Source organism: Dermacentor andersoni, chromosome 3, assembly GCF_023375885.2.
Source record: "Dermacentor andersoni chromosome 3, qqDerAnde1_hic_scaffold, whole genome shotgun sequence".
Classification (NCBI taxonomy): domain Eukaryota; kingdom Metazoa; phylum Arthropoda; class Arachnida; order Ixodida; family Ixodidae; genus Dermacentor; species Dermacentor andersoni.
In genome coordinates this window covers 101049762-101075819 of record NC_092816.1, presented here as the reverse complement: position 1 = coordinate 101075819, position 26058 = coordinate 101049762, and the positions used below count along the sequence as shown (strand labels likewise).

General features: G+C 42.4%; 1 protein-coding gene across 2 annotated transcripts; it reads right to left on the bottom strand.

Annotated features, from left to right (window-relative positions):
• Positions 1–723: 723 nt before the first annotated feature.
• Positions 724–11880, bottom strand: LOC140216751 (triple QxxK/R motif-containing protein-like). 2 transcript variants are annotated; one of them, XM_072287263.1, is made up of 4 exons: positions 11633–11880; positions 10997–11096; positions 5337–5425; positions 724–3935 (listed from the first exon to the last, which is right to left on the bottom strand). In XM_072287263.1, exons 2-4 carry the CDS (start codon positions 11058–11060, stop codon positions 3819–3821), a joined length of 270 nt encoding a protein of 89 aa, XP_072143364.1. In that variant the 5' UTR covers positions 11061–11096; positions 11633–11880; the 3' UTR covers positions 724–3818. The 2 variants fall into 2 exon arrangements, with proteins under 2 accessions (XP_072143364.1, XP_072143365.1); XM_072287264.1 differs by having other exon boundaries at positions 11545–11634.
• Positions 11881–26058: the final 14178 nt, after the last annotated feature.

Below are 26058 nucleotides of genomic sequence, written 5' to 3'. Positions count from 1 at the left end.
CACAGTTTATTTAGGCTGGCCAGTCGTGCTGCTGCGGGATCTCGGGAGTGGCCGATACTGCGGCTTCTCGGGTAGCGCATGCCAGCATGTTCTATTCTCGCGCTATCTGCTCGTGAGCCGCCTTCTTCATCCCCGGCTATGGAGGCGACAGTTGCGCCGCCACAATCTTATCTCAAGAAAGCTTCATCTATGCAGCCACGACCATGTTTTAGGCCAAGCCACACTCGGGACAAAGCCTCACATGCCCACATTATGGCATTCTCAAGATGGCACAGCATCCATTAAGAAATTTGCAGACGATGGCACAACGTTCTCCTATGCTATTGTGTCACTAATATCAGTGGAAGGTTAGCAAACATGACAAGTTGCGTAAAAGTAAAACTGAATGTTATTAACAGTAGCAAACGCCTGTGCATGACCCAGCCTGCCATGCTGTCACCTTCAATCACTGGCTAGAGCTGGCTGCTACAAGCAGAAAGCGCACAGGCTCTAACAAGGAAAGAGGTTTTTGTCCTTATGTGGTGATTTATATCAACCGCACTGTCAAGGTCCTGTATTGGTTGCCGTGCAAGCGAAGGTAGCGTAAAGCTTAGCATTGTCTCGTTTGCATTTTGTTTATTATCTACAACTGTTCGCTGCTCAAATAGATGCTCATTTGTTGTGCAAATGAAAGTTCCATGCGAGTAATGCAGACATGGTTTATAGGCACTTATAAACACCAAACCAGATTTAAAAGAAAGCTTTATTCATACAAAGGTACACATCGTATATGGCAGGTCGACTGGTGGCCAACTGTATAAACCGTTCTTAATTTGCTAGCACTTGCCTAAAACATTTTGTACAGGCTCCTTTGAACATACAGGTAAATAAATCAAGAACAAAGGGCTGGACATTAAAAAAAAGAGTATTGTAACACAGTAGTGGAAAAATACCACCACAACTGCTTTGGTGTGAAATGCATAGGGTCCCATAAAATATGCATGAACAACGCAAGGTGCGTTACAGTGGCACATGGGAATGTGTTTAGTTTGTCAAATGGCGCTTCCTTAGTGACAGGTCATTAATATTAACTCTCAGTGGTCTGTTGCAGCATGTGGAAGTGCTTTAAGCAACCAAGCGGCCAGATACAATACACATTGACAAGGAAAACTAAACATTCGTGTTACACTCTTGTCACATAGGCAGTTTCAATTTCCATAGGAGTTTACTTGCATTAAACCTTTCAACTATGATTGAAACTTGAAACGCGGCTGAGTATGGGAGGAAAGAAGCCAAGCAAGCTTGAACATGACTGTGCAACAACACTATATGTGCAGTGACTCGAGCATGATTGAAAGTATCTCTGCGACACAGGTCTACTTGAGCAGGGCCTCAGCTGCTCGATCAAAACGAAGTGGGTTCCAGCCAGTCCTATTGGATCAGGCTCTAACTGCATTTGTTGTCGTTGTTGCCTCTGACAGTACAACCAGCTACAGTGGGCAAAGCCGAATCCAGCCTTCAGCAGTGCCCGTTTCACAACTATGTCCAGATGGCACCTGCTTTAGATGGACATGTATGTGGCACATGCTATAGCATTGCGAATCGTTTTAGATAATTGTGGTGCAGTTTTTACTTCATTGCACATGAAATACCATGGCTACTTAAAGGAAGCCACCATTTTGTACGGAGTCCCATCAGCAGTTCATGCAGGCATTCCTGCCTCACTGTCACCCATATATAGCTGCAAATTCTTGTACTGCTTTACTAGGCAAGTCTCTTCGATGCCACTGTGCGCTGTGCAACAATGATGTGGTGAAGTCGACCTAAATCGAACGAAGGGGACGACTCTGCGCATTGTAAACCAATTAGCCACTGCCAACTGCTTCTGAAGAAGTAGCTTGCCACAACTACTTATTGGCAATTGTAGCAGAAGTATATACTATGTGCGGCAGTGGAATGGAGGCATTTAAGACTGACTGATGCATGAAGCAACACCCACGCATAACAATCAGTTACAGTAGCTTCCATGTAAAGAATAGGAACACGACCAATATTGGGTACCATGCTCATTATTCTCGAGGGACTGACAATGAACATGACAAAAAGTCACAAAGAGCAATGCACAGGCACGTTTTGATGGCAAAGGGTGAATTTTGGCAATTTCTACAGCAGAGGCTGCATGAAACACCTTTTTCGTATGGTGTCACCCAGCATTTGTATTTCTGCTTTATGCTGTGTGACAAACATGCCGTCCTTCCTGATAAAACACATTTTGTGTGGCTACCAGGCTACAATAAAACCATGGCCATCGGTGCGCTAACACAAGGCAACAATATGCTACTACCAAGAGTATGTCAGAGAGGCTTTCCACATGGATGCTGCTTTCAGGAAGGTCCATTATAGTATTAGTCATTAGTGCATATAAAATCCTAGTGCCTCCATGTCATATCTTGTCCTGGCTAAAAGTGCCTTGCCAACAAAGTGAAGCGTCGGATGTCTTCACATTTTTTTCAGCAATGATGACAGGCATTTCTACCGAGTGACCGTGGCAGAGATGACAGTGTACCGGTCATGACACACTTATGCCAAACAGATGAATCACACTTCTGGTGGCCTCGTTGAAGAGAGGGATGTGATAAAAAAGAAACGCTGAAGAATTCAGAGCAAACGCAATTCGAACTTGTACAAGCCTGACATTGTAACTGGAAAGCCCCAGCTCTCTTTGCAGTATGAGAGGAAAAACAGAAAAAAGAAGCCTAGAATGCATTCATGTTAAGCATCCCAAAGGCTGCACATATTGCTTTTGGAGAGGACAAACACCAGCACATTGCTAGAAGGTTGCTGGGAATCTGCGACTATTCCTTTTAAAGAAGATAAATGCCAGCACACAGTTAAACAATACAAGGAGGTTTTCATGCGAGTACTCGGTTATCTGAACAATAAGATGCCCAACTTCTTGAAACAGTAGCTTCATTCAGAAAGAGGAACAAGCGAAATCTAAAGAAAGAAGAAAGAAACACAGTAACTGGCACATATAAAAGCAAATGACTTGAGCAGGGGACTTCCTTGTCATACAATGTAACTGTGACACCAAAGCATCAACAGTGCAGACAGACTCACTAGACTTCTCAGAAGAAGAATGCTGACTCAATGTGCTCCAAACATAGGTCTGATGTGAGATTCTTAGGAATCTCGCACTTGTTGCTAGTATATTGTAGAAAACTATAAAGCTGCTGTATGTTCTTTCATTCAACTCCGGTAGATGAAGAATGGAAGGCTTTCTTTTTTTTCCTTCCATTTTGTGTCATGTACAGTGCTGATCAAAAAAACACATGACAATGATGGTAGTTCCACTTTGCAAATAAACATTAAAGCAAGTGCATTAATGGGAGCCAACTTTCCACAGTAAACCAAAAGGGGTGCTAGCACGTCAAGTGTCTCCCACGTGATGAACACCCAAAATTATTTGTAAACAACAATTACACAGCGCTAATTATTTAAAAGCAATAATAAAATGTCTATTGCTTGACCGTGACATTAAAGATAGCAGGTGTGCTCAAACAATATTGGGAGTTTGTCAATAACACATATAGGCGTCGAGGACTTTACACTGCTTAGCTATTGCACCGTAACAGTTTAGAAGACGTATGTACAAAGTCAGGTACATCACATTAAAAATTAAAACAATACGCACAACTCTACAGGAGAGGAAGGCAGATATTGCACGACAGTTTTGCAATGCTCAGAAGCAAGCAAACAAAAGAAAAACAAATGACACTTTTGGCATCATACTCTTTTGCACACGAGACGAGATGGCCAAAGAGAGTCTCGGATCCTCATCAGTTTTTTGTCAGCGAGGCCCACAGTGACGGAACGCTGCCACTGAGCAACACGTAGGACAGTGCATATCCTCCAAAAAGCGCAGCAGTCAGGAAGCACAGCATGATGGCAATTTCCTGCACGCGAATAGCAGTAAAAGAAGGAATTGGACAATGCCATAACTTACGGAGCATTGCTGGTGCTACAGTAAGGCCTACTCAACGAACTAAAAGATCTACTTTGACTGGAACGAGAGAAGGCATTCTAGTGCAGACTTGTAGGCCTTGCAATTGCCTCGATGGCGCGCAAGACGAGACCCAAGGGGAACCGTCGATGTTAGTCGGCACCCGGTGAAGTATTAGATAATTTTGGCTTTATTCATACTGTCCATCGTGCTCCTGCCAGTGCATATGCACACAGCTGATCGGCAGGAATGCCAGTGCACTTGTGTGAGCACGCATGCAGCACTCGTGCCATCGGTGGAAGGCAGAACACCGTCCTGGCTCCGCCACCGATTCGACGGAGCGGAGCGTTGACCGAGCTTCCACTTTCGTTTGTTGATTTTGCAGCTAAAGGGCACTCCACGTCTCCAAAGTGCCTTTAACCCTCTATGTGCAAGCCATGCACGCTCCGGTGGTAGCAGAACAGCACAGCACTGGCGCCGGGAATGCGCCTCCAGTGGCTGTATGATTGATGAATGTATATTGAGATTCAGTGAGAAATACTAACAACCGTTTCAATGTTGAAGATGTTGACTGTTTGTTGAAATACTGATTGAGTAGGAACACTGAAAGTGGGCACCCTGCTCTGTATGTTTTATTAGCTAGAATGATGTGGCACAAACAGAAATATTCGTAATGTTTATTTACAAAATATTTGTACCATGGTCAGCAAAATTTTGGTTGTCGTTACACTTTTTTTTATGCAGTAGGCAACAGCACTTTAGGTAGGTTCGACTAATGGAGTGGGTGTGAAAAATCAGCCTTTGAGATGGCAATAGTATATTTATTCTTCTGAAATAATTTTTGCACCTAATCTGAACGCTAAATCAAAATTTGGAAAAATTTGCTGCAATTCTGAGAACAGGAAAATTTCCTAATCGCATGCTCTACCTCTGCTGCCCTCGCCTATGTTTACGTATTGACGGCATAATACTGTCAAGGACCAAGAGTTACCTGTTGTGTGCATACGATGGCGTGCCCGACTAGTTCTTTGCTTGTAATCAAAACTGGAACATCAGTTAACTGGTGCTTGCTCTCTAATCCACACTGCTGTCTTATATTATTATGCCTGGCGTCTTCCATTTCATTAGTCATTGTGTGGGCAGTGTTCTAAACTATTGATGTCATTTAGGTACTGCAATCTGCTTACAAATCAGCACCAAGAACTCTGGTTTTGATACCACTGACACATAGCACACGTGAGCAGCTCTAGCTGCAAACTGGCTTCTGCAGAGCTGTTTTATTTAGAAAGAGCACAGTGCTGTACTGGTATGATGTTCTACATTAACGTTAGGCTTACCAGTTCAAATGTCTCACCTTGTATGTCTTGGACTTCGTCTTCTTGCTTTGCACGCGCTTCTTTGACTCCTTGATGTCAGACTTTGACTTTTTGTTCTCGTGTTTCCCTGTTATCAAGAAAACAGCAGCACTAGCTTAGTTGCTTCATCAGACAGGGCTTGAATGATGCAGCTATCACGGTTTTGCGGCAGTTGTGTTCCGGACACAGCGAGTACATTAAAGTTGTTTTATTACATGCACTGCCCATTCAATTCATCGTCTGAAAATAGTAAGACATAAACAAAGCAGTGACGATATCACAGGTAGCTCATACTGTAAGTAATAGCACATAGTTGTCTTGTTCACTCGTAAGTTTACTACTGAAACACATAAACGAAGCCCTCTTGCCATTTAACTTGCAGTAGGTATAGACACTGCAGAAAAAGAAAGAAGGGGCAATGACCAAAATAAAAACAAGAGCCATCTTGATGTTTTAGGGCGCATACGTGCCTCTTGTGCACAATAAAAATTGGCAGTTTCGCATAAGAATGAAGCTATGACTGCAATAGCAAGGTTTGGCGTTGCACTTCCACGTCTGGATGGTGTTCTAGCTTCATGTGGGCTTTAATAACATGGACATGACAAATGCGAGTGCGCCAACATTTCTGGCACTGTTAACAATTTTAACCCGCCATATAGGGCCTGCAATAGCATCACACAGGCGCCACTATGCTGGCTGGAAAGAGCTGCGACAGTAAAATTGCATCGCTTTTAGGTTTGAGCACTGATATTGTTTTGCACTTTTAATATTTAATAGTCTGAGATTTAAGATAAAAGGCATGTGCTGTTAATGTCATGTTCGTGACATTTGTTTATTGGTGGCCATTCTCAGAATTCTCAGGAACAGTTTGGTCGAGAATGTACGACCTGGTATGAGCAACCTTATTGATTGAATAGTGTAGCAATATAAGCCACATATAGGGCATGGATAAGCATATAGCGTACATATACATAAATATAACAGAGCCCCACGGCAATGCTGATGCTAAAAATTCACTTCGAGTGCCCATATAATTGCTCTCGCAATAAAAAAAAAAAAAAAACGGCATGTACAGAAGATACAGTATAGTATGTGCACTCACGAGAAAAAGTTCGGAGACCACAAACCAGCAACACAATTCAAATTTTTTTCTACCAGAGCCCTGCAACCGTGGAATAGCTTCAACAAACTGCACTGATGAAACACGTACATGTAGGCTGTGCCACTTGATTTCAGCCAGCGTGCGCAGGCTGTGAAACAAAAAAATGTTTTTTATTTCAGCACCATCGATCTTGAATCTTTTGCTCATGAGTGCACGTACAATATACAGGTGAAGTGGTGCAGTAAGCACGGCTAAATATCTGGTAGGCCACCTCACGGCAGTTTATTGCTCGCACTGTTAACTCAACAGGCAGTGTGTTCCACCACTATCTGTATCAATAACAGATGCAGACTCCCAATCAGTGGAGTGACTGGTATGCTCATGATTATGCAGTGTTTCCTTAGGCCTGCATTTTACCAGTGTTGTTTCATACCTGCCCATACCTACCAACCTGTGAACCTTAAAGTTTATTAAATTCTGTGGATACAATGCTGAGAGAGGGGGGAAGGGGAGTGGCTGTTGCAGGCTTCTTTTCTTCTATAAAGCTTGCTCTGAACACACGCGTTTCTGAGGGATGCATACACACTTTATTAACTTTTTAGATGCAGAATACAAGCAGCATCAAAGTTGGGACAGCAGAGACTGACAAGGAAAACATCGTTCTTTACGTCACAGTGAGTTTTTCAGCAAATCTGCTATTGCTAATTTCACCAGCATCTGGGTCATGTCTGTATAAACTTGCTCAAAGAAAGTACCTTCTAGGGTCCTTTCATTATAAGACCACCAAGAGAAAGTAGAAAACTGAGGAGTAAAACACTTTTGCGAATGTAATTAATTATCTATAAAACTTGATGTAACATTCATAAAATCATAAACAGAGCCCAAATATGTAAAATTTATGCAAAACTTGAGAAGGTTGGCATGTATGCAGATTCACCAATGTAGGCAGGGTCATGGTTGCTGACGAAACTTCATAAATGACCCTGGAAAGTTTGTTTCATTCAGCAGGGTTGCTCAGCTCTTTCCTTAGCGGGCCTGTAGAAATCCATCAACTTGATTGACAGTTATTCTGCACGTTGTCAAACATTTCCGTTGCAGTTATTCTACTAGCAACACCATGTACCGATTGAAATGGTGACTGGACTTGACTATTCGTCAAATTTTACAATTTGTGCCAGATTGGGGAGTCTGGAAAAATAAAATTTCGACTGGAGCTACCATCAAAAACAAAACTAGCCTACAGTGTTTCGAGCACTTCCTCAATAAAGTGACGCAAAATTTGAGCTTTAGTCGACTGGGCAACCTAATTTTTAAATGACAGCAGCAGTGAAGACACAGAAGCTTCTGTCGAGTTGTCTAATTTTCCAATTCAATGTCTAGGCTGTTTTAATGTCTCAAATGACGGTAGGTGCCCAAGAGTGCATGTTATTTTGATAATGGCTTTCAGCAACATCAAGTACAACTTTATTCTTCCCATCATGGGTTGCTTTTATCTATCAGCGTTTTGACAGTGTATGTACAAATTATTACTAATCTCTTACAATTTGAACACCGCTTGTGCAAGTGCCCTCATTCATTATGGTGCAATACTGTGCAACGCTCTTCATTACTGTACAGTACTGTACAGGCACTGAACAAAGCATGTGGAGGCTTCAGCACTGCTTGAACTTGCACTAGACCAGGCTGCTTGCATAAAAAAGCTGATCAGACTCAATAATCAAGTATCAGGAGGCTTTGGCATGTTTCCTGACGTGACAGCCACGGCTCCGCGAGTCCAAAGAATGCAGTAAAAACAAACCAGCTGCCTGCTGCAATAAAAGGTGGCGCTCTCCCGCATAGGACGGGCATCACTATGGCTAGCATTGACTATAACAAAATTGCACAATGATTTTTTTTTGCATGGTCTCATTTATAAAAGTTTGAAACTAGGAGCTAAGTGCACATTTTGTCTATTTCAGATTTTTTTTACTCTCACCGCTTAAACGAAAAATAGCGAATTATCACTTTCATTCATGTTCCTTGAGGTGCTCCGTTGAAATGTCAAATAAAAATTTTCAAAAACCGCCTGAGCAATTATTACTGCTTTATATCCATTCAAAACACCAGTGATCAGGCTCTCATATTACGCAGCTGGGCACAAGTTGCAACTACTGCGTCCTGAAATATAAAACGGCAGGACATAAAAGCACCGGAAATTAGCACATTTCTAGGGTTAACGAAGAAGTTAAGCACACACATGGTGGTTATGGAAACTTCATGGAAGAGATGTCCGCCACCCTAACTGTTGAAAGACTGCTGTGCTGTGTATGCTGAGGTTTATCTACACTCAGGTTGATTGGCCAGTAGTGAGCCAGTCGAAAGTCTGTTTTCGACACCTGGCCAAGTGAATTTCAAGGCCATCTGGTTAGCCTTACACACACTTCAGCATTAAATTACACAATAACCATTAACCTGGACGTACTGCATTCTGGATACAACTCTTATTCCTGCAAACCCTTATTCTTAGACTCTGGAGAATTCCACAGAGTGATGTGTACGCAGGGCGCATAGCAGGGTGTGTGAACAGCGGTTCTTGAAACTCAAATACATATAGAATAAAATATTTCTTGTATGATTTCCAAGCATTTGGCAACCTCTCTAAAAAAGTTTCTGAATACTACTATGACACTGTTTTTGCACACAGCCCACACTGGCTGTGTTTGTAAAACGTCTATAACATTTTACTATGACAAAAAATGTCTGGATTTACCAGAACAATAGGACAACTGAGTACTGCTGGTTTCTGTTCTGGCACGAGGCTAGGATGAAATAAAATTGAGGGGCTCAGCTTCCCAACGCAGCATGTGGGCTAAGAAAGATGGCATATCGGGGGGCTTTGGACTAGTTTCGACCACCTGTTTCTTAACGTGCACTTAAATACTAGATCTGAGCACAGGCGTTTTTTTCATCCCGCTTCTACTAGAATGCGTCTGCCGTGGCCGGGAATCGAACACAGCCAGCTCAGCAACACAGTGCCGTAATTGCTGAGCTGTTCTGTGTAGCTGATAAGTGTATTTGCTAGCCAAACATTCTGTCTGGCCTGCAGAAGTAAAAAAAAAAAAAAAAGAACCAGGAAAAGGAAGAAACTTGCACATATGTAAAAATTTTTACCATAATATGTAGAAAATTAAACTATGATACCACAGACATTTTGGACATAATGACAAATCAAATTTCACGTGAGTCTAAAACCATCTCTCAGCAGGCATACAAAACTACTGGAAAAAAAAAATAAGAGAAAAACTTTTCCATGAAGCCACTGGAAGGAGCCATTGTGCGCGCAGGTAGAACAGAAAAACCTGCGAGGCATAAGTATTACAATGCTGCCCAGAGCACCTGCGTTCCATGATAATATTTAGGTCTCATTACATTGCCTGACCAGCTGCATTTTTCTCAGGATGTTCTGGTGACAGGCACTCCCAACTACTTGTCACAACAGCAGAATAAAGAAGGACAAGTTTCTGTCAGCCAGTCTAGTAGCAAGCAATCTTACTGCTTCAGAGCGCTATGTTATCCCACTTTTCCTCTTGTGCCAATGATTCGAGCTGCTCTCGCTGGTTTGCAGGTGGAACAGTGCTCCACAACACCAAATTTTTTTAGCTGAAAAGCTGGGAAGCTCACTTTATTTTGTTGCCTGGAATGGGCAATGCAGAGGTTAACAATAGTAATAAAATCTGCATCCCAGCCACGAAATGAATGAACAGCTGGAAAAGTGAAGGTGCATGATAACCTCGGGTGATGCTGTTTGTTTAGGGAGCCTAGTGGAAGGCAGCAACATGAGGCTGAACAGTTGTCTGCACTTCAGTAAACTGAAAGTGGTTGCATTCTGTCCTTGAACAAGTTTTTGCTAACATTAAATAGTTACAACCACCATAACTGCACTGAATGTGTACTGCGTTACATGCATGTGCACTGTGGTACACCGCTGTTACAATTCAGCCGTGGCATAGCACCTGATTATTTAAAATTTGCTTTTCAATCATTCCCATACTAATGCAGATTCAACAGATGTTTTAAATACTGAATAATGATTATTTGGTTTAAAAACGTTGCTGAATAGCAGGACATTCCACTGGTTATGCAGACAGTGTCTGTTGTGCCACCTAGCTGAGCAATTCTGTATGCATTGAATATTAAATCATATATGCAAATGTCCATGAAGTACACTGCTGGGTTTCTTATACCTAGACTGTGAAAAGGTCAAACAATTTTCTATCCTAATATTTTGGGAAGAAGGGGGGTGTTAGTGGGGCTAGAAAAGTGTTACACGTTTTATTGCAACATTACAATAGAAACATGGTCAACACAAACAGGCTGTTCAACAAAGTAAAGACTGAATTTTAGCATACAATCTTACAATGCATCATTGCACACTTTTTCACAAGAAAAAAAAAATGAAAAAGATATTTGCGACTTGTTCACTGGATTCGCATCAAACAGAAATTAAAGATGCCACCATTTAAGTGACCATGTAAGAAACCTAAATATTCTGAGCTAGGTGAATCTCAGAATACTTGCCTATAAATTTCCGGTACGTCTCAACCGGTGGCTGATTGAAGGAGTCCTTCCTAGCTCTTCCCATACCTGCAGATCGAGTCTCTCAAAGCAGTAACAAAGACTGAAAAAAAAAAGAAATAAAATAATATGTGCATGCTTACGACAATCCATCGATGCGTGTCAGTTAGATAATGTGGTACAAAACATGTTAATGCGCGGCAATGTGCATTTTACATGCAGCCCTTCATGTGCATGAACAATAACTCACTACGTGTCTCGCCTGGGAATCGCTGATCGCAAAACTAAACCAATTACTAAACCAAACGGCTAAGTTTCGAAAAATAAGATGCTTAACCGCACAACACGTGAGAGCGATCTGTCAGATCGACAATATATTCGAGAGAGCGACACGTTGCCATATGATCAAAAGAAGAAGCAATCTTCGTTGATACGATGGCTAAGTTAGAAAACATCACACTTTTACACAGCGCGCTTATAAGAAGTGGACCGAACAGTAGTTCTTGCTGTTTCGCCAAAAGTAAACACATGTCTGAAGAAAGACAAACAACCGTTTCTGCTTGCCGCTGGTACCCGGAAGGTGTGTCTGTACAGAGCACGTCGAAGGATTTCAAAAGTAGAGAGATAGTTGCTACTTGCTTGAGGACTCGTCGTTATCTTCTGCTGGTCGTTGCCGCGTCCGGTTATTCCACGTAGGACCTGCCCAACCGCCGCACACGTAATCGGAAGAGACGGCTGCGGGGTTCCGCGAGGATGTCTAAATGCCCAGCAACTCGCAACAAACCTAACAAGCCATTGTAAAATTGAGCGATGACATAAATAAAATCAGCAAAATCCCGCGCACCTGTTTGGAAACAATATAACTTTTAACACGCGCTAGACAGATGAAGGTCGCACAGTGCTGAATCGTATGTATATTCTACTTCAGTTCAAGAGGGCGCTGGCTACAATTCCGCTGTTGGGAGCCTACCTACGCGGGAAGTCCCGTATGTTGGCTCTCTACATGTCTCTACTCCGCCGCCGTTTTCGGTTTACACTGTAGTTTTCAGCAGCAGCAGCTGTGGTTCTCGACTGAAACTAATGGCTCTTGTATTTTATTGGCTTATTTTTTAGAAGCAAGTTATTGTGCATGGTGTAAGCATTGCAGGGCGGCAGTTTTAAACCGTGCTAGTTGTAGGGAGGCTTGCGGATGTCGCTAGCCGGATAGCGAGATTGGCGTGGGGTGCCGTGGGGATTTTGGGTATTTTGGCGGGCTTTTTTGCTCGGCGGTAGGTTGTAGGCTTGCTAATTTCAAATTCAGAAAGCAGTTTATTCAAACGACTAATAAGAAATACATGTGAACCATCTGGGCCTTCTCGGCTAGACTTGGGCCCATGCAGGAAGTGCGAAAAAATAATTATAGCGAGACAACTCAGTATTTTACACAGGATTCATGTAACAGCAGTTATACTACAGTTATACACAAAGGCAGGCGAAATGCTCAAGAAATTATACAATAGTTCGGAGGACAACATAAAAATTAAAATAAAAGATAAAAGGAAGAATGCATCAAAAAAAAAAAAACACAGACTTATATTGGAGTCGAATATTGCTGGCTTCGGAAAATTTTTTTTATATCGGCGATTGAGAATTGACCCACTTTTAAGTTAGCAGGCAGTTGGTTCCAAATTTTAGCAGTGGCATAGGCGATAGTTCCTTTACCGTACACACTATTAACAGCTGGAAAGTTAAAACGACAACTGAAAAAATTTCTAGTTGGACGAGATGGATATACAAAAACAGATGATGATAGTGGGATGTTATGGTTTAGTATATGTATAACCGCACAAGCCAGTTTGAAATCCCGCATAGCAAAGAAAGGTGTAATGTCTAAGTGACGAAAGAGCGGAGCGGATCTATCTGTGTGTTTACTGTGTGTTATTATTCGAAGTGCTCTTTTTTGTAAAATTACTATTTGATTTAAGTACATGTTATACGTAAGTCCCCAGGACTCCACGCAGTAAGTCATATTGTTTTGAAAAAGGCAATAATACAAAATTTTTAATGTACGAAGCGAGAAGAACTTTCTAGCTTTTATTAGGATAAAGCAAGCCCGTCTCAATTTGCTGCTTACTCGAATTATGTGAGGATTAAAATTGAAAGCTGAATCTAGAGTTATACCAAGATATACCTGTTGATCGACTCGTTCGAGGGGGTTTCGCCTATTCGTAACTCATTTAAGCTATATGAATTTTTATATGGACTAGAGAACACAATGTATTTAGTCTTTGAGGTGTGTATTGTTAATTTATTTTGTAAAACCCACTGGCACATCTGAGAAAGATCACTATTAGCGTGCCTTTCGAGAATATTAGGGTCATGACTAGAGAAGAGAAGGGCTGTGTCATCAGCATACATAATAGTTTGGGCATTATTCAAAGCATCTGGCAGATCATTTATGTACAAGCAAAAGAGTAATGGTCCCAATACCGAGCTCTGAGGCACGCCACAAAGGATGGAATAAACGCTTGCTACGGATTTGTCGATTTTAACACATTGCTTGCGACCAGGAAGATAACTTTCGAAAAACTGCTTCGCTTGACCTCTGAATCCATACCGATGTAGTTTTGATAGTAGTATATCATGGTTCACAGTGTCAAACGCTTTTTTAATATCAACAAAAATGCCAACTACGTACTCTTTGTTATTTAATGCTTTGTTAATAAATTCACTTAAACATTGTACAGCCGTGGAAATAGATCTGTTTTTCCTAAAACCGTGCTGGTTATCTACTAGTACGTTATATTTATCTAGAAAATGGGTAAAACGTTTTATCAATAACTTCTCAAATACTGTGTTAAGGGCACTAAGTATTGATATTGGTCGGTAGTTCTGGATGTCATCCTTACTACCGGACTTTTATATTGGTGTGACTTGCGCTATTCTAAATGCGTCTGGGTATGTGGTCATGTAGAAGGATGCATTAAATAATTTTTCTAAATGCCCACTCAGTTCCTCGATGTGCTGTTTAATGACGAGTAAGGAGATCTTATCTTTACCTGGCGTTCTTCCTCCAGTCATTGTTTTAACGGTAGAAATGATTTCATCCTGAGTAATGTCATCAAAAACAAAAGAATTAAGTACAGGAGCTGGGAGCTCGGGTGCTTCGTGCATACTTAGTTGTTTCGCAAGTGTTGGACCTATATTACAAAAGTATTGATTGAAGTCTTCCGCAAGGCTTTCTGTGGTTCTAGTAGGTGGGATAATTTCTGGCAATATATGATCCTTCTCTCGAAGTGTAATGACCGAGTTTACTATTTCCCACATTTTACGCGGGGCATGTTGGTTGCTTTCTATAAGAGTTGCATGATACTTCTTTTTGGATTTTCTAAGTAAAGCCGCAGCTTTATTTCTATGTATTTTATATTGTATACGATAGTATTCATTAGCTTTGAACTGCTTGTGCTTTCTATACCATTTATCTTTAGTTTGTATAGCAGCTAAGACCTGAGTCGTTACCCAAGGACATATTGGGTCAGAATAATAAGATTTTGCATTAACAATTGTTTCTGTAAAGCAAGATGAGATAACATCTATAAGGTGGTCGAATTCTTTGTTAATATTCTTACTGTTCTCAACATTGATCACTAGAGTGCGTATACGGGAACTTAACACGCTATGATCAATAGTTGTTTTCACGCGTTTCTTAATTTCTTTCTTGAGAGGAGAACACGATGCTAGAAAAAACACTGGAAAATGGTCAGAAATATCAGCATCAATAACTCCAGAGAAAGACAGTGAGGTTTCGAAATTGCATAGGATATGGTCTATGAGCGTCGCTGTGGAGGGGGTGACTCGAGTTGGTTGTGTTATTTGATTAAGGAACCCGTAAGACTCAATCAGGTTCACGTATGGTGCTGCATTGTCATTAAGAGTGTCGATATTAATATCTCCACATATTATTGCAGGATTATTCATAGAAGCGAGATGTTCTAGAGCAGGTTCAAAGGCTTCCAGAAAAAGACTAATGTGCGAACTTGGGGAATGGTACAAAACACCTACAGTTAACTTGGAACTCAGCTCAAGGAATAAGAAATCATATGCATCGGGAACCTGATTGGGACAATGCTTGAAAGGAATATTCTTGTGTACATACAAAGCAACTCCACCGCCACGCGTCTTTGTTGGTCGCGAGAGATAAACTGAATTAAAATTTGGAATATTAAAGAATTCATCAGGTTTCAACCACGTTTCTGACAACGTGATTATATCATACTCAAGGGAATGGGACTTTAATAAAACCAGCAAAGAGTCAGTATTTTTAGTTAAGCTTCTAATATTGCAGTGTAATATCTTCAGATTATGCGCAGCTGAAAGAGCCGCGTTCAGATGCGACACATTACACATTTCTGGAAATGGCTTACCTACTGCAGAGGCTACAAAATCATGCAATTAAATTAAAGTCTTCCTCACAAGTGATGTGAATGACTGACGAGGTTTCAGTTTTCCGGACAAGAATTTTTCCATTGGAAACCCAGGAAAATTTCCACTGTTTTCTTTCCTTTTGTGAGTGGTCTTGCCGGGCAAGATCTTCAATTCCGGACATAAATGTTCATTTATGTAAATAGGATTGTCATCTTCGAATTGCAAGTTTAATGTGGAAAGTTTGTTCCTTTTTGCGAGTTGGAGGAAGTTGTCTGACTTTGCGAGATGTAAATCGGACAACAATGTTGGATTTTGTTTTATCTTTAGTTGATACGCGATGAACTACATCAATGTCCGATGCGGAGATTTCCGTACCAAGTTTAGCTCCAAGTACCTGCACGGTATTTTCAAGGTTCTCACCAACAGTGAAAGGAAGACCCTTAATTTCCAAATTCGTTGCTCTGCTGTATTGCGAATATCGACGAACGATCAATCGATTAAAGGTATCCCGCAAAACAATTAATCTTCATGGATGTCCGCTTTTCATTTATTTGGCCTAATCGATTAGACATGCTCGATTAATCGTTTTCTAGAGTTTCACAAGGGTGGCGCGAAAATTTTGAAATCGTGCTAGAATGGCAGAGCGTGAGCAGTGACTGTGCGGCTGTGGTAGAGCTACTGTCGACTGTTTTTGCCAGTTCCGAGTGATGCGGAGCCGAACGCGTCCCCTCTCTTGCCCTACACCGCACACGCCGCCCGAAGCCGGAGGCTTGAAATGTCCTCGCAATCCGCCTTTTTTCATTTTCTTGTGCTGCCCTCTGCCGCACGCTGCTAGAAGCGTTTTGGAAGAGTGCCGGTGCATTCGCCGATTGATTTGTGTCCCCGCGCCCACGTTGGTTGCGCGCCAGTTGTGCATTTCGTGGATCGCGAATCATTATTAATAGCTTCGCCGGCACGGAATGTCGTTCCTGGAAGCCATGAAACACTCGATGACTACTGGGTGAGCAGGCCTGAGTGCGCTGTTGTGCAAACAGTGCGGTCGATAAAGGCAGGCTGAGTTCCCTTGGCCGACACGGCTGCCTTGGAGTTTGTTGTCACTGATTTCTGCACCTGGGAGTTCGCTTTTTGTATTCGTTTTAAACATTATTTAGACATTTCGCATATTTAAGAAGTCTTCGAGGGCAGCCTTCCGCGCCGGATTTATCAAAGCGGTGCCCTTGTTTACATCGACATCTACAGACACAGGTCGTTGTTAGCCTCAGATATTGTGGAAAAGGTGCATCGCTTATATGAAATAATCTCAAAACGTATCAAAACATACACATCTGCGCATATGCGCCGTGTTGTTCCACCGTGAGACGAGGCAACATCAGCGGCCGAACCACTTAAACAACGGCAAATGTGATGCAAATAACATATTACGGGCTGTTAATTTATTTCTGTTTTCGCTTTTCTTTAACTCCATTATTCTTACAGTTCGCAAGTTCTATAAAGCATTATTAGAGAAAACTGTGCTCGCATAAATTAAGTGCTCCGTTGTTTCGCGAAAACGCAGGTACCATCACTGATACCGTTGGTATAACTGAGCGAGACGGTTGTTTATGTTGCTGCATACCGAATGCACCGTTTCTTGTTTCCTGTTTGACGCAGAGGTAAACAGTACATCTCTGGAACTGAGAAATGTGTCAACGTAACGACACCTAGTACAGACCCACCGAATGCGACCGGCAGCCTACCGGTACGGCGACGTACAGATGTTGGCACACCGCTGTGTCTCCGCTTGCCGCTTATTGTGTACGTGCCGTGCGAAGTGAAGTGTAGCTTATTTCAAATCGCTAAGGGCAGAACTGAACTATAAAAGCAGTTTCCTTCGCCCTAACTGCTTACATTTCAGTTCAAGTCCGCCGGCAGCGGGTGCACGAACACGACGGCGCCAGGCTTAACCTTCGCTGAACGGGATCAACACTGGCTCAAACTTCATGTGCACGGCTTGAGAGAGTTAAAGCTTGTGCATTTCAATTTGGTAGGCATGTTCTGACTCACTTTGAGCACGATTAATTATATATACAAGCGAAGGCGCTGTCGCTATAGCGTAGTCCTTTCGATGGCCGATCGCGCAGGGTTCGGTCGAACGATGGTCGGCACGCCGATTTTCTCGGTGCTGTCGACAAGAAGGCCCGTCGCAGTGCGACAACTCGCGCTGGTCGGTTGCGTCGTTGTCGGCCTTGTATGATAAAATTCTTTCAGTGATGCACTGTACTGAATAGTCGGTCAATCGTTGATGTGAGCGTCTTGTCGGTCTTGTACCGACCCAGTGTTACTGCACCTTAATAGGGGAAGTCAGGCAAGGGCTGCCACCACCAGCAAGTGAGGATTGATGCTGAAAAAAGACTTCATCAGCAACGTGATGTTTTTAAGTATCGTCCAAGTGTAACGCAAAGGTTTTTCGTTAAATTTGCTAGCCATCAATGAAAGGCGGCAACTACCTCGCTCACGATGCAGTCCGAATCACTCGGATGAAGCCCTGACCACTTTCTGTTTTAAAGTGGAGTTGCAGTCTTACGCTACGTACGTTTGCGGCACCGCAACAACGTCGAGCTGCCAGTGGAGTTTTAAAGCGGTACATGGCACAAGTGTTTCCAGCGGCGCACGTCCGAGCGCTTATTATTTTTTTTTCGGGGGACTTTCCGGCGCGCGGCGACGGGCGCGACCCTTTCAAAACATCTCGTGACTAATCCGCTAGGGCAGGGCGCATCGCGCCATAAAAAAAATAATAAAGTCGGATTCAAGGCATACTATAGCAACCCAGTCGTTGATCGTGGTGTCGCAGCGTTCGCGTCGGTTTGGAGTGTGTATTTAAAATAGCGATGGAGCTCATGTCGATTGCAGCAAATCTGTAGCTTTCGAGCGTCTATTCTCGCATGCTGGTTGTGTGGCCAAAGAAAGAAGGGGCGCTATAACGTAAAACTATTCCAAACTTTTCTATTCCAATTCTGCAATCAGCCTTCCGCGATTGGTCAAAAACTTTTTTTGGACCACCCCCACTCTACCTGTTCGTCACGCGAAGTCACGAAACCGCGATAGATCCCCATCTGATATAACGTGTACACACTGATTATGCTTGATTTGACCGAACAAAAGAAAAATGGTTATTTCCGATTCGACGCCTATTCGCATTTAGCCCTCGGCTATTGGTCAAAAGTTTTTGAGCTGCACCCACTTCACCTGCCTGTCAACCGCGAATACTCCCCGCGTCAAAGTGACATGTAAGCGTTAAAGATGCATTAACATGCCGAACAAAACTGAATTTTCTTCTGAATAGCCGCAGGCTGCTCCGTTCCGAAAGGAATAAAAGATGGCTGCTGCCGATCGCTCAGGCACTGGCTGCTGGCACCAGCCGGAAAGCATGGGTTTATTCGCATATTATGAAACTTTTTGCGTGGCCGCGTAACGTTTTCGAGCACTTTCGGCACGTTTACGACCTCGTTCTTCCAACTCTTCTTTGCTGAGGATCCGTTTTACCGTCATTCTTAAGCTTCCGTTTTATGCCGCGGCGATTGTCGACGAGCCACCGTAAGCTAAGTCACGGAAAGTGGACCAATCATAGACGCCGGCACCACCCTCTTCATCCGGTTATCAATTTTCAGTGCACTGGCTCGGGCCCATTGAATCCCTCTCCACTTGAGCGTGCTCCTCCTCTATTGCCAGCCAATTAGATAAGACAAGCCACACAGTGTAGCAAATTTAATGTTATTCATTTATCAAGCAAACAACAGTGACGACTATGAACGAGGAGAGCGTTTGATTGGTCTGTTCAGACAACCTTGCGGGTCACCGCCAGATGCTTACGTCGGCGGTTACGCAAATTTGACGTCAGGAGATTGGAATAAAACACATTGGAATAGTTTTACGTTATAGGGCCCAAGGTGTCGGTTTCACCCAAACCCAGCCAATTGACATTCCTTCGCTATGTGGAAAAGAGCATGTGGCTTAATATTCTAAACCAGAAATTTGCTTTTCCTCTATGTATATTGCAATTTCTTGCATATTTTAGTAGGATTTCACGTTCTACTCTTGCAATTTTTCTTATTTCTTATTTAACTATACTCTGCTAGTGCCCATGTATCTTGTTTAATTCTGCTCCAAGTGCCATTTTATAACACATATTGTTTATCTTTTCAAAGGGCACTAGTGCCAACTCTATTTAGTCTGACAAATTAAGGATGATTTTTTATCAAACTTTATACGCTTGTATTTATAACTTGGTTCAATCTCTCAGGGCATTTGCACTGTCATGCGATAAGAGCCGCATGGCCAGATACCTACACCAGGCATAACGCCCTGTCGCGGGCCAGTTTCGCTGCAACCGACCTTGTTCATCCATCGCATTGCATATTATTATCATAGTATTTTTTCATATTTCGCGGGCTTTCTTTGGAACACGGAAAAAAGGACCACGTGAGATATATCGTGTTGCAAACAATTTATTGAGAGGTTTCTCAAGGTGCTCTACAGCTTTGCGTATCACTCTTGGGGTTTGGAGCCAATACTTAGAAAGTTGATTAATTAAACAACATAACTAATCCGTTAGTTAAGGGGAAAATAAAAGATAGCCTGAGCAACTCTATTTCAGCGCCAACATTATGCATTCGGTTAAACTCGCGTTCAGAGTGCCTTTCATTTTTAGAACTTTGGCTCAAGTTATGTGGGAAAACCTGTACAAGGGAAATAGGGCACAACCGACACGAACAACTAACGTCCCATAACAGTGACGTCAGTGGTTTATAGGGTGGTGATGTAGATTATGAAGGATAGACTGCAGGCATGGGTGGAGAGCGAGGAGGTGCTGGTGGAACTACGAAATGGGTTCCGGAAACAAAGGAGGTTAGAGGACTATCAGTTCTCATTGACGCAGTGTACTGAAATAGCAGAGAACGAGCACAGGCTCCTATGGCTGGCATTTCGGGATATCAAGGGAGCCTATGACAGTGTAATCGATGAGGACTTGCGGGGCATTCTGGGCACACTAGATGTAGAAGATGAAGCAACCAATCTTATAAAAGATTTCTGTGAAGGTAACAAGGCGCCTATGACATGGGAGAAAGAGGTATCTGAGCATATAGAGGGGATGCAGCGGGCAAAGGTGCCCTCTGTCACCTTTGTTGTTCATGTTGTACCCTCAAGCATTAGAGACCAAATGAGAGAGGAGCGGACTTGTCTTCAACCTTCTTTTCAAGCAAGGAGAATGGATTGAACAGTCATTACCAGGACTGGTGTACACGGGTGATATAGTACGCATCGCAGACAACAAGGAATATTTGAAGTATAAAGAGGGAGATATATTATTGTGAAATTTAGTAACGAAACATCGGTCGTCATGATGTTTAGTGATAATCAGGGCGGCAAGCATAGGATACAGGAGGTTACACCGGAGGTACAAATATATTGGCATATTGATAAACAATGCAGCTGAGTACCCAACGAAACATGACAAATATGTAACGACTGAAGATAGCAGGAATGCAGCTGTGAGGAAAAATAGGGCACTGTGGAATCACAATAGGTACGAAGTGGTGAGAGGGATTTGGAAAAGGGTGATGGTTCCTGTTCACTTTCGGCAATGCGGTCCTGTGCATGATATCAGATGTTCGAGCAAGGTTGGAAATTAAGCAAAGTGGGGAGGCAGGCTTGCTGTAGGAGCACAAGGAAATAAGTCACATCAGGGGCACAGGGTGACATGGGGCGGACATCATTCGAGGGCAGGGAAGCTAGCAGCGAGATAGAATTTGAGGATCATTTGCGAGAAATGGCGGGAAGGCAATGGCCTATGAAAGTTTTCAGTTACTTGTACATGAGGAATGTTGACGCAAAGCGGAGGAAGCGAACCAGGTAATTGTCAAGCAAATATTTGCACAGCAGTGTGGGGGGGGGGGGCAAACCAAGAATCATCGGCTAAGAAAAAGTGTAATGAAATGAAGGAGGGTCTGTGGAAAATAAGGATGCAGAGGAAATCAGCGCTGGAAGCATGCAGAACCTTCAAGCAGGAAATTGCCAAAGAAAATATCGGCGATAATTCTTGGGGAAGCTCTTTGTTGTTTGAAGTTAGGACGGGAGTATTGAGTACTAAGACGTACCAAGTCAAGTATCGAGGGATAAAAACGTTATGCTGTCTGGAAACGGCTGAACACCTGATTCTTTTCTGTAAACTGCTTCGCCCTACATTTGAAAGCAACGGGGCTGATTTTTTCAAGGCACTAGGGTTTAAGGACAGTGGATGCAAAGTAGGCTTTAAGCGGGTAGAAATAGCCAAATGGAGGTTATCTGATTGGCGGATAAAATCAAGGTAAGTGTGTAATTTCACCCTCCGCTAAGTACAAAATATATTACTAGTCACGGCTAGGTGGCGTGTACCGCCACCCCATTTAAAGGATTCAATCAATCAATCAATCAATCAATCAACCAATCAATCAATGAATCAATCAATCAATCAATCAATCAATTTATTGTTCGTAACAATATACAATCATCATCATCAGCCTGGTTACGCCCACTGCAGGGCAAAGGCCTCTCCCATACTTCTCCAACTACCCCGGTCACGTACTAATAGTGACCATGTTGTCTCTACAAACTTCTTAATCCCATCCGCCCACCTAACTTTCTGCCGCCCCCTGCTACGCTTCCCTTCTCTTGGAATCCAGTACGTAACCCTTAATGACCATCGGTTATCTTCCCTCCTCATTATATGTCCTGCCCATGCCCATTTCTTTTTCTTGATTTCAACTAAGATGTCATTAACTCTTGTTTGTTCCTTCACCCAATCTGCTATTTTCTTATCCCTTAACGTTACACCCATCATTCTTCTTTCCATAGCTCGTTGCGTCGTCCTCAATTTAAGTAGAACCCTTTTCTTAAGCCTCCAGGTTTCTGCCCCGTACGTGAGTACTGGTAAGACACAGCTATACAATACAATACACTATAACACAATATAGACACAATATACAATACGGTGCATCATATTCATACAGTTGGGACCCCAGTACTCCAAGTGAGTTGTGGAAGGGGTCCCTATGATAGATATTGTTATTTATATCTATGTAAAAAGATCATATAGATGGGTGTATACATTAAAAAAGGCAAAACGTTATGCAATATACAAAAGGAAACTAACTTCTTGTGAATTTAAGAATTCTACAGGAAATACTGGCGCAGTGAGTTTGAAAAATACTGATTGGAAGATGATGAAATTGTGTCTTTAGGAAGGGCATTCCAAAGACGGGCTGCCGTATGTGCAAAGGAAAATATTCCAGAATTTCTGCGTGTACGTGAAACTACTAACAATGTTAATAATGAGAATCGTGTTGGATATTGTGTTACGCGTTAATGAAAATGAACTGATGGAATTTGTATATTTTTTAGAAATTTGTACGTAAGAACTGCAATGCGGAAACGAATGTGATTATGGAACGTTAAAATATTTATTAGACCATAAGAAAATTACGTACACTCAGTACCTTGGGCAAAGGTGATTATTCGTAGAACTTTATTTTGAGCTATCTGAATTGGCTGTAGTGTAGTCGGATACATAAGTCCATAAACTGAAATACAATATGACACATATGACTCGAAAAAACTAAGGTAAATGATTAAAAGGGCTTGTAGCGGAAATAGATACCGTAACTTATGAAATACTGGTATATTTTTGTAATTCTTCCTAGTTATCTCATGTACATGATTGTGCCGCGTCAGATGTTCGTCTATCACAAATCCTAAGAATTTTGTATAACCAACTTTTTTGGAGAGCAACTCCATTAAAGAGCAACTCACCATGCTCATTAAGCGGCGTGTTTTTAGCAGAAAAGATATGAAATTCTGGTTTTAGTAAACTTTAGGATCAATTCATTTGAGCGTGGACGTGCCGCGCGTGCGCCGATCCATGCCTCTGCGAGACCGTCTCGCGGGGCCGCCTTCGAACGCCCCACCGTTCGCGTGACCGTACACGCGAACGACCAGGCGTTGGGATCCAGCATGGGGCGAACATATTCGCTCGTTATCCGGTCGCGGTGAGTCGGACATCTAGATTTGTCGCCCGCCCATCGGCATGTTTTGTGGATAGCAACTAGGCTAGCAGGCATTGATCTATGAAAGGTGCAATAAATGCCCTTGTGATTGTTTGCACTACTGTGTTGTCGTTCTTTTGTCCCAAGAGCACGGGAGCAGGACCCCACAGTTCTGACAGTGTTTCCATCAGTAACAGCTATCGATTTAGTTTCGTGCGTTACGTTATCCATTGCAGAGTTTAGAACTTTACATGTTTTAGCAGCATTATTAGTGGCACGCGTTATCTGTGAATGATAATAATGAGCCTTCGCAATATGTAATACCTTTTCAAGACGTTTCTTATACGTCTTGTATCTCGTTTCGAAATCTATTCTATAAGGATATAGCTTAAGTTTCTTATGTAGATTGCTCTTATGATTTATCGATTTTTAAAGGCCTTGTCCAATCCACGGCTTTTTCTACAAACCTTTTGTACTGTCATGTATCGTAGAATAAGAACTCTGATGTGACCGTCAACTATATTAGGAAAGGCTTCAAGCTTTTCATCAGCGGTAGTGACATTACAAACACTGTCCCATATGTGTAACCATAATTTCGATGCAGTCATATACTTTACGGATATATTTTCCATTCTTAGCGGGGAATGATGAAGCAGGCACAGTAAAAAAGTGCATATGATCCGTTATATCAGCAGATATTGTAACATTCGTAAAGGCAGAACATTAATAATTAGTTATTGCGTGATGTAGTATTGTGTGTTTGTGACTATTGTATCGAGTTGGCACATTTATTAGTCGGGTTAAATCATAATAGGCCGAAAGATCAGTGTACTTGCAAATTATGTTGTCTTTGTCAGAGTTATCAATGAATTAAGGGAAAATGAGACATCCACTCATTCGTAGCAATTGCTACAAAGGATACTCATACGGGTTCCTCGAAAGAAAAGCCTCGCAGTTGAAGAAAGATTCGTCCTTGTCTGGGACTCGAACCCGGAACCACCGCCTTTCCGGGGCAGTCGCTCTACCATCTGAGCTAACCAGGCGGCTAGCAGATGGTAGGGTGAAGTCGAATTTGTCAACAACTCGAAGCAAAGGCAAGAGCTCTGACGTAATAGTTCTGCGGAAACCCGTAAGGTGGAGATAAATAATTAAGGGATTTTCATTCTCAGGATTCTCATTTTTCCACAATTAATTATTTCTCTCCACCGTGCGGGTTTTCGCAGAAGTATTACGTCAGAACTCTTGCCTTTACTTCGAGTTGTTGACAAATTCGACTTCGCCCTGCCATCTGCTAGCCGCCTGGTTAGCTCAGATGGTAAAGCGGCTGCCCCGGAAAGGCGGTGGTTCCGGGTTCGAGTCCCGGACCAGGACGAATTTTTCTTCAACTGCGAAGCTTTTCTTTCGAGGAACCCGTATGGGTTTCCTTTGTAGCAAGTGCTACGAATGGGTGGATGTCTCATTTTTCCTTAATTAATTACTTCTCTCCACCTTGCGGGTTTCCGCAGAACTATTACGTCAGCGGTATCAATGTTGAGGTCACCTGCGATAAAAATGTATTCGTCGCGGTGTCTGTGGTGACTGATAAGTAATTCTATTCCCAGTTCATTAGTCGGCCATTCCGCGGACCATGCATGGGTATACGTATCACGACACTGAAGGGCGGAAAGTTCGAGGTGGAGCCTATGCATTCCTCGACGACTGAAATGCTCCCGAATCAATCAATCAAATTTTATTCTCAAGGAGCGAAAAGGGGTAAGGGAGAAAACGGCATAAACGTGAGCTTGACCATAAGCCAGGGTCCTAAAACAGAATTGGGCAATGAGCAGCGCTAGCACACGTACAAGGTCGCTTGGCATAAATGTGCAGATACACAAAGAAAACAAAATGGTAGAATAAAAATAGTCACGTTTTAAATTCAGCGACAAAACGTACACGTGTGAGAAAGGTATTCCTAAAAAAAAAAAAAATACAGACCATCATCTGCAGTTAATTACGAAAGAATGCAGCGTCAACAAACCTAGATGTAGACCAAAAACAAAAGAATAAAAAGAAGCTTGTAGCAGAAATTGCAAACGGAGAAAAAATAGGCATATCATGATTAGCCAATTTGGAAATGAAGGAGCAAGAAGAATCATCCAGGGCTTTTCGCGATAAGAAAATGAATAAAAAATGAACTTGCAGATGTAGTTTCAGCGTTCAGTCCAATAGAAACGAAGGTGTTTATAGAGCAGCAATGCGGCATGATACCGAACCTCGTATAATCACCGACTTCTCGTACTATATGTGGGTGCACGACGGTTCAGGTCAAACGAGTTCGTTGTAGCTTATATATTCCTTTAATAACGTGGACGACATGAGTAAGCGACGAAAACCATGTCTGCGTAATAGACCTGTGATCTTATTTAACGTACTGCAGGAGCTCGATATGTTCGTTCCGAAGTAACGTTTCTGAAAATATCGCTACTAGTGTTTTGACCTTACCTAAAAGGATAATTTGCTCGTTATTTTGTTATTTAGGTACAACATATAGATGTTTTCATTTAAGATTTTGGGCCTTAGGCGTAGCGCGAGAGATGATGACTTGCGTTTTCTTGGCATTATTCT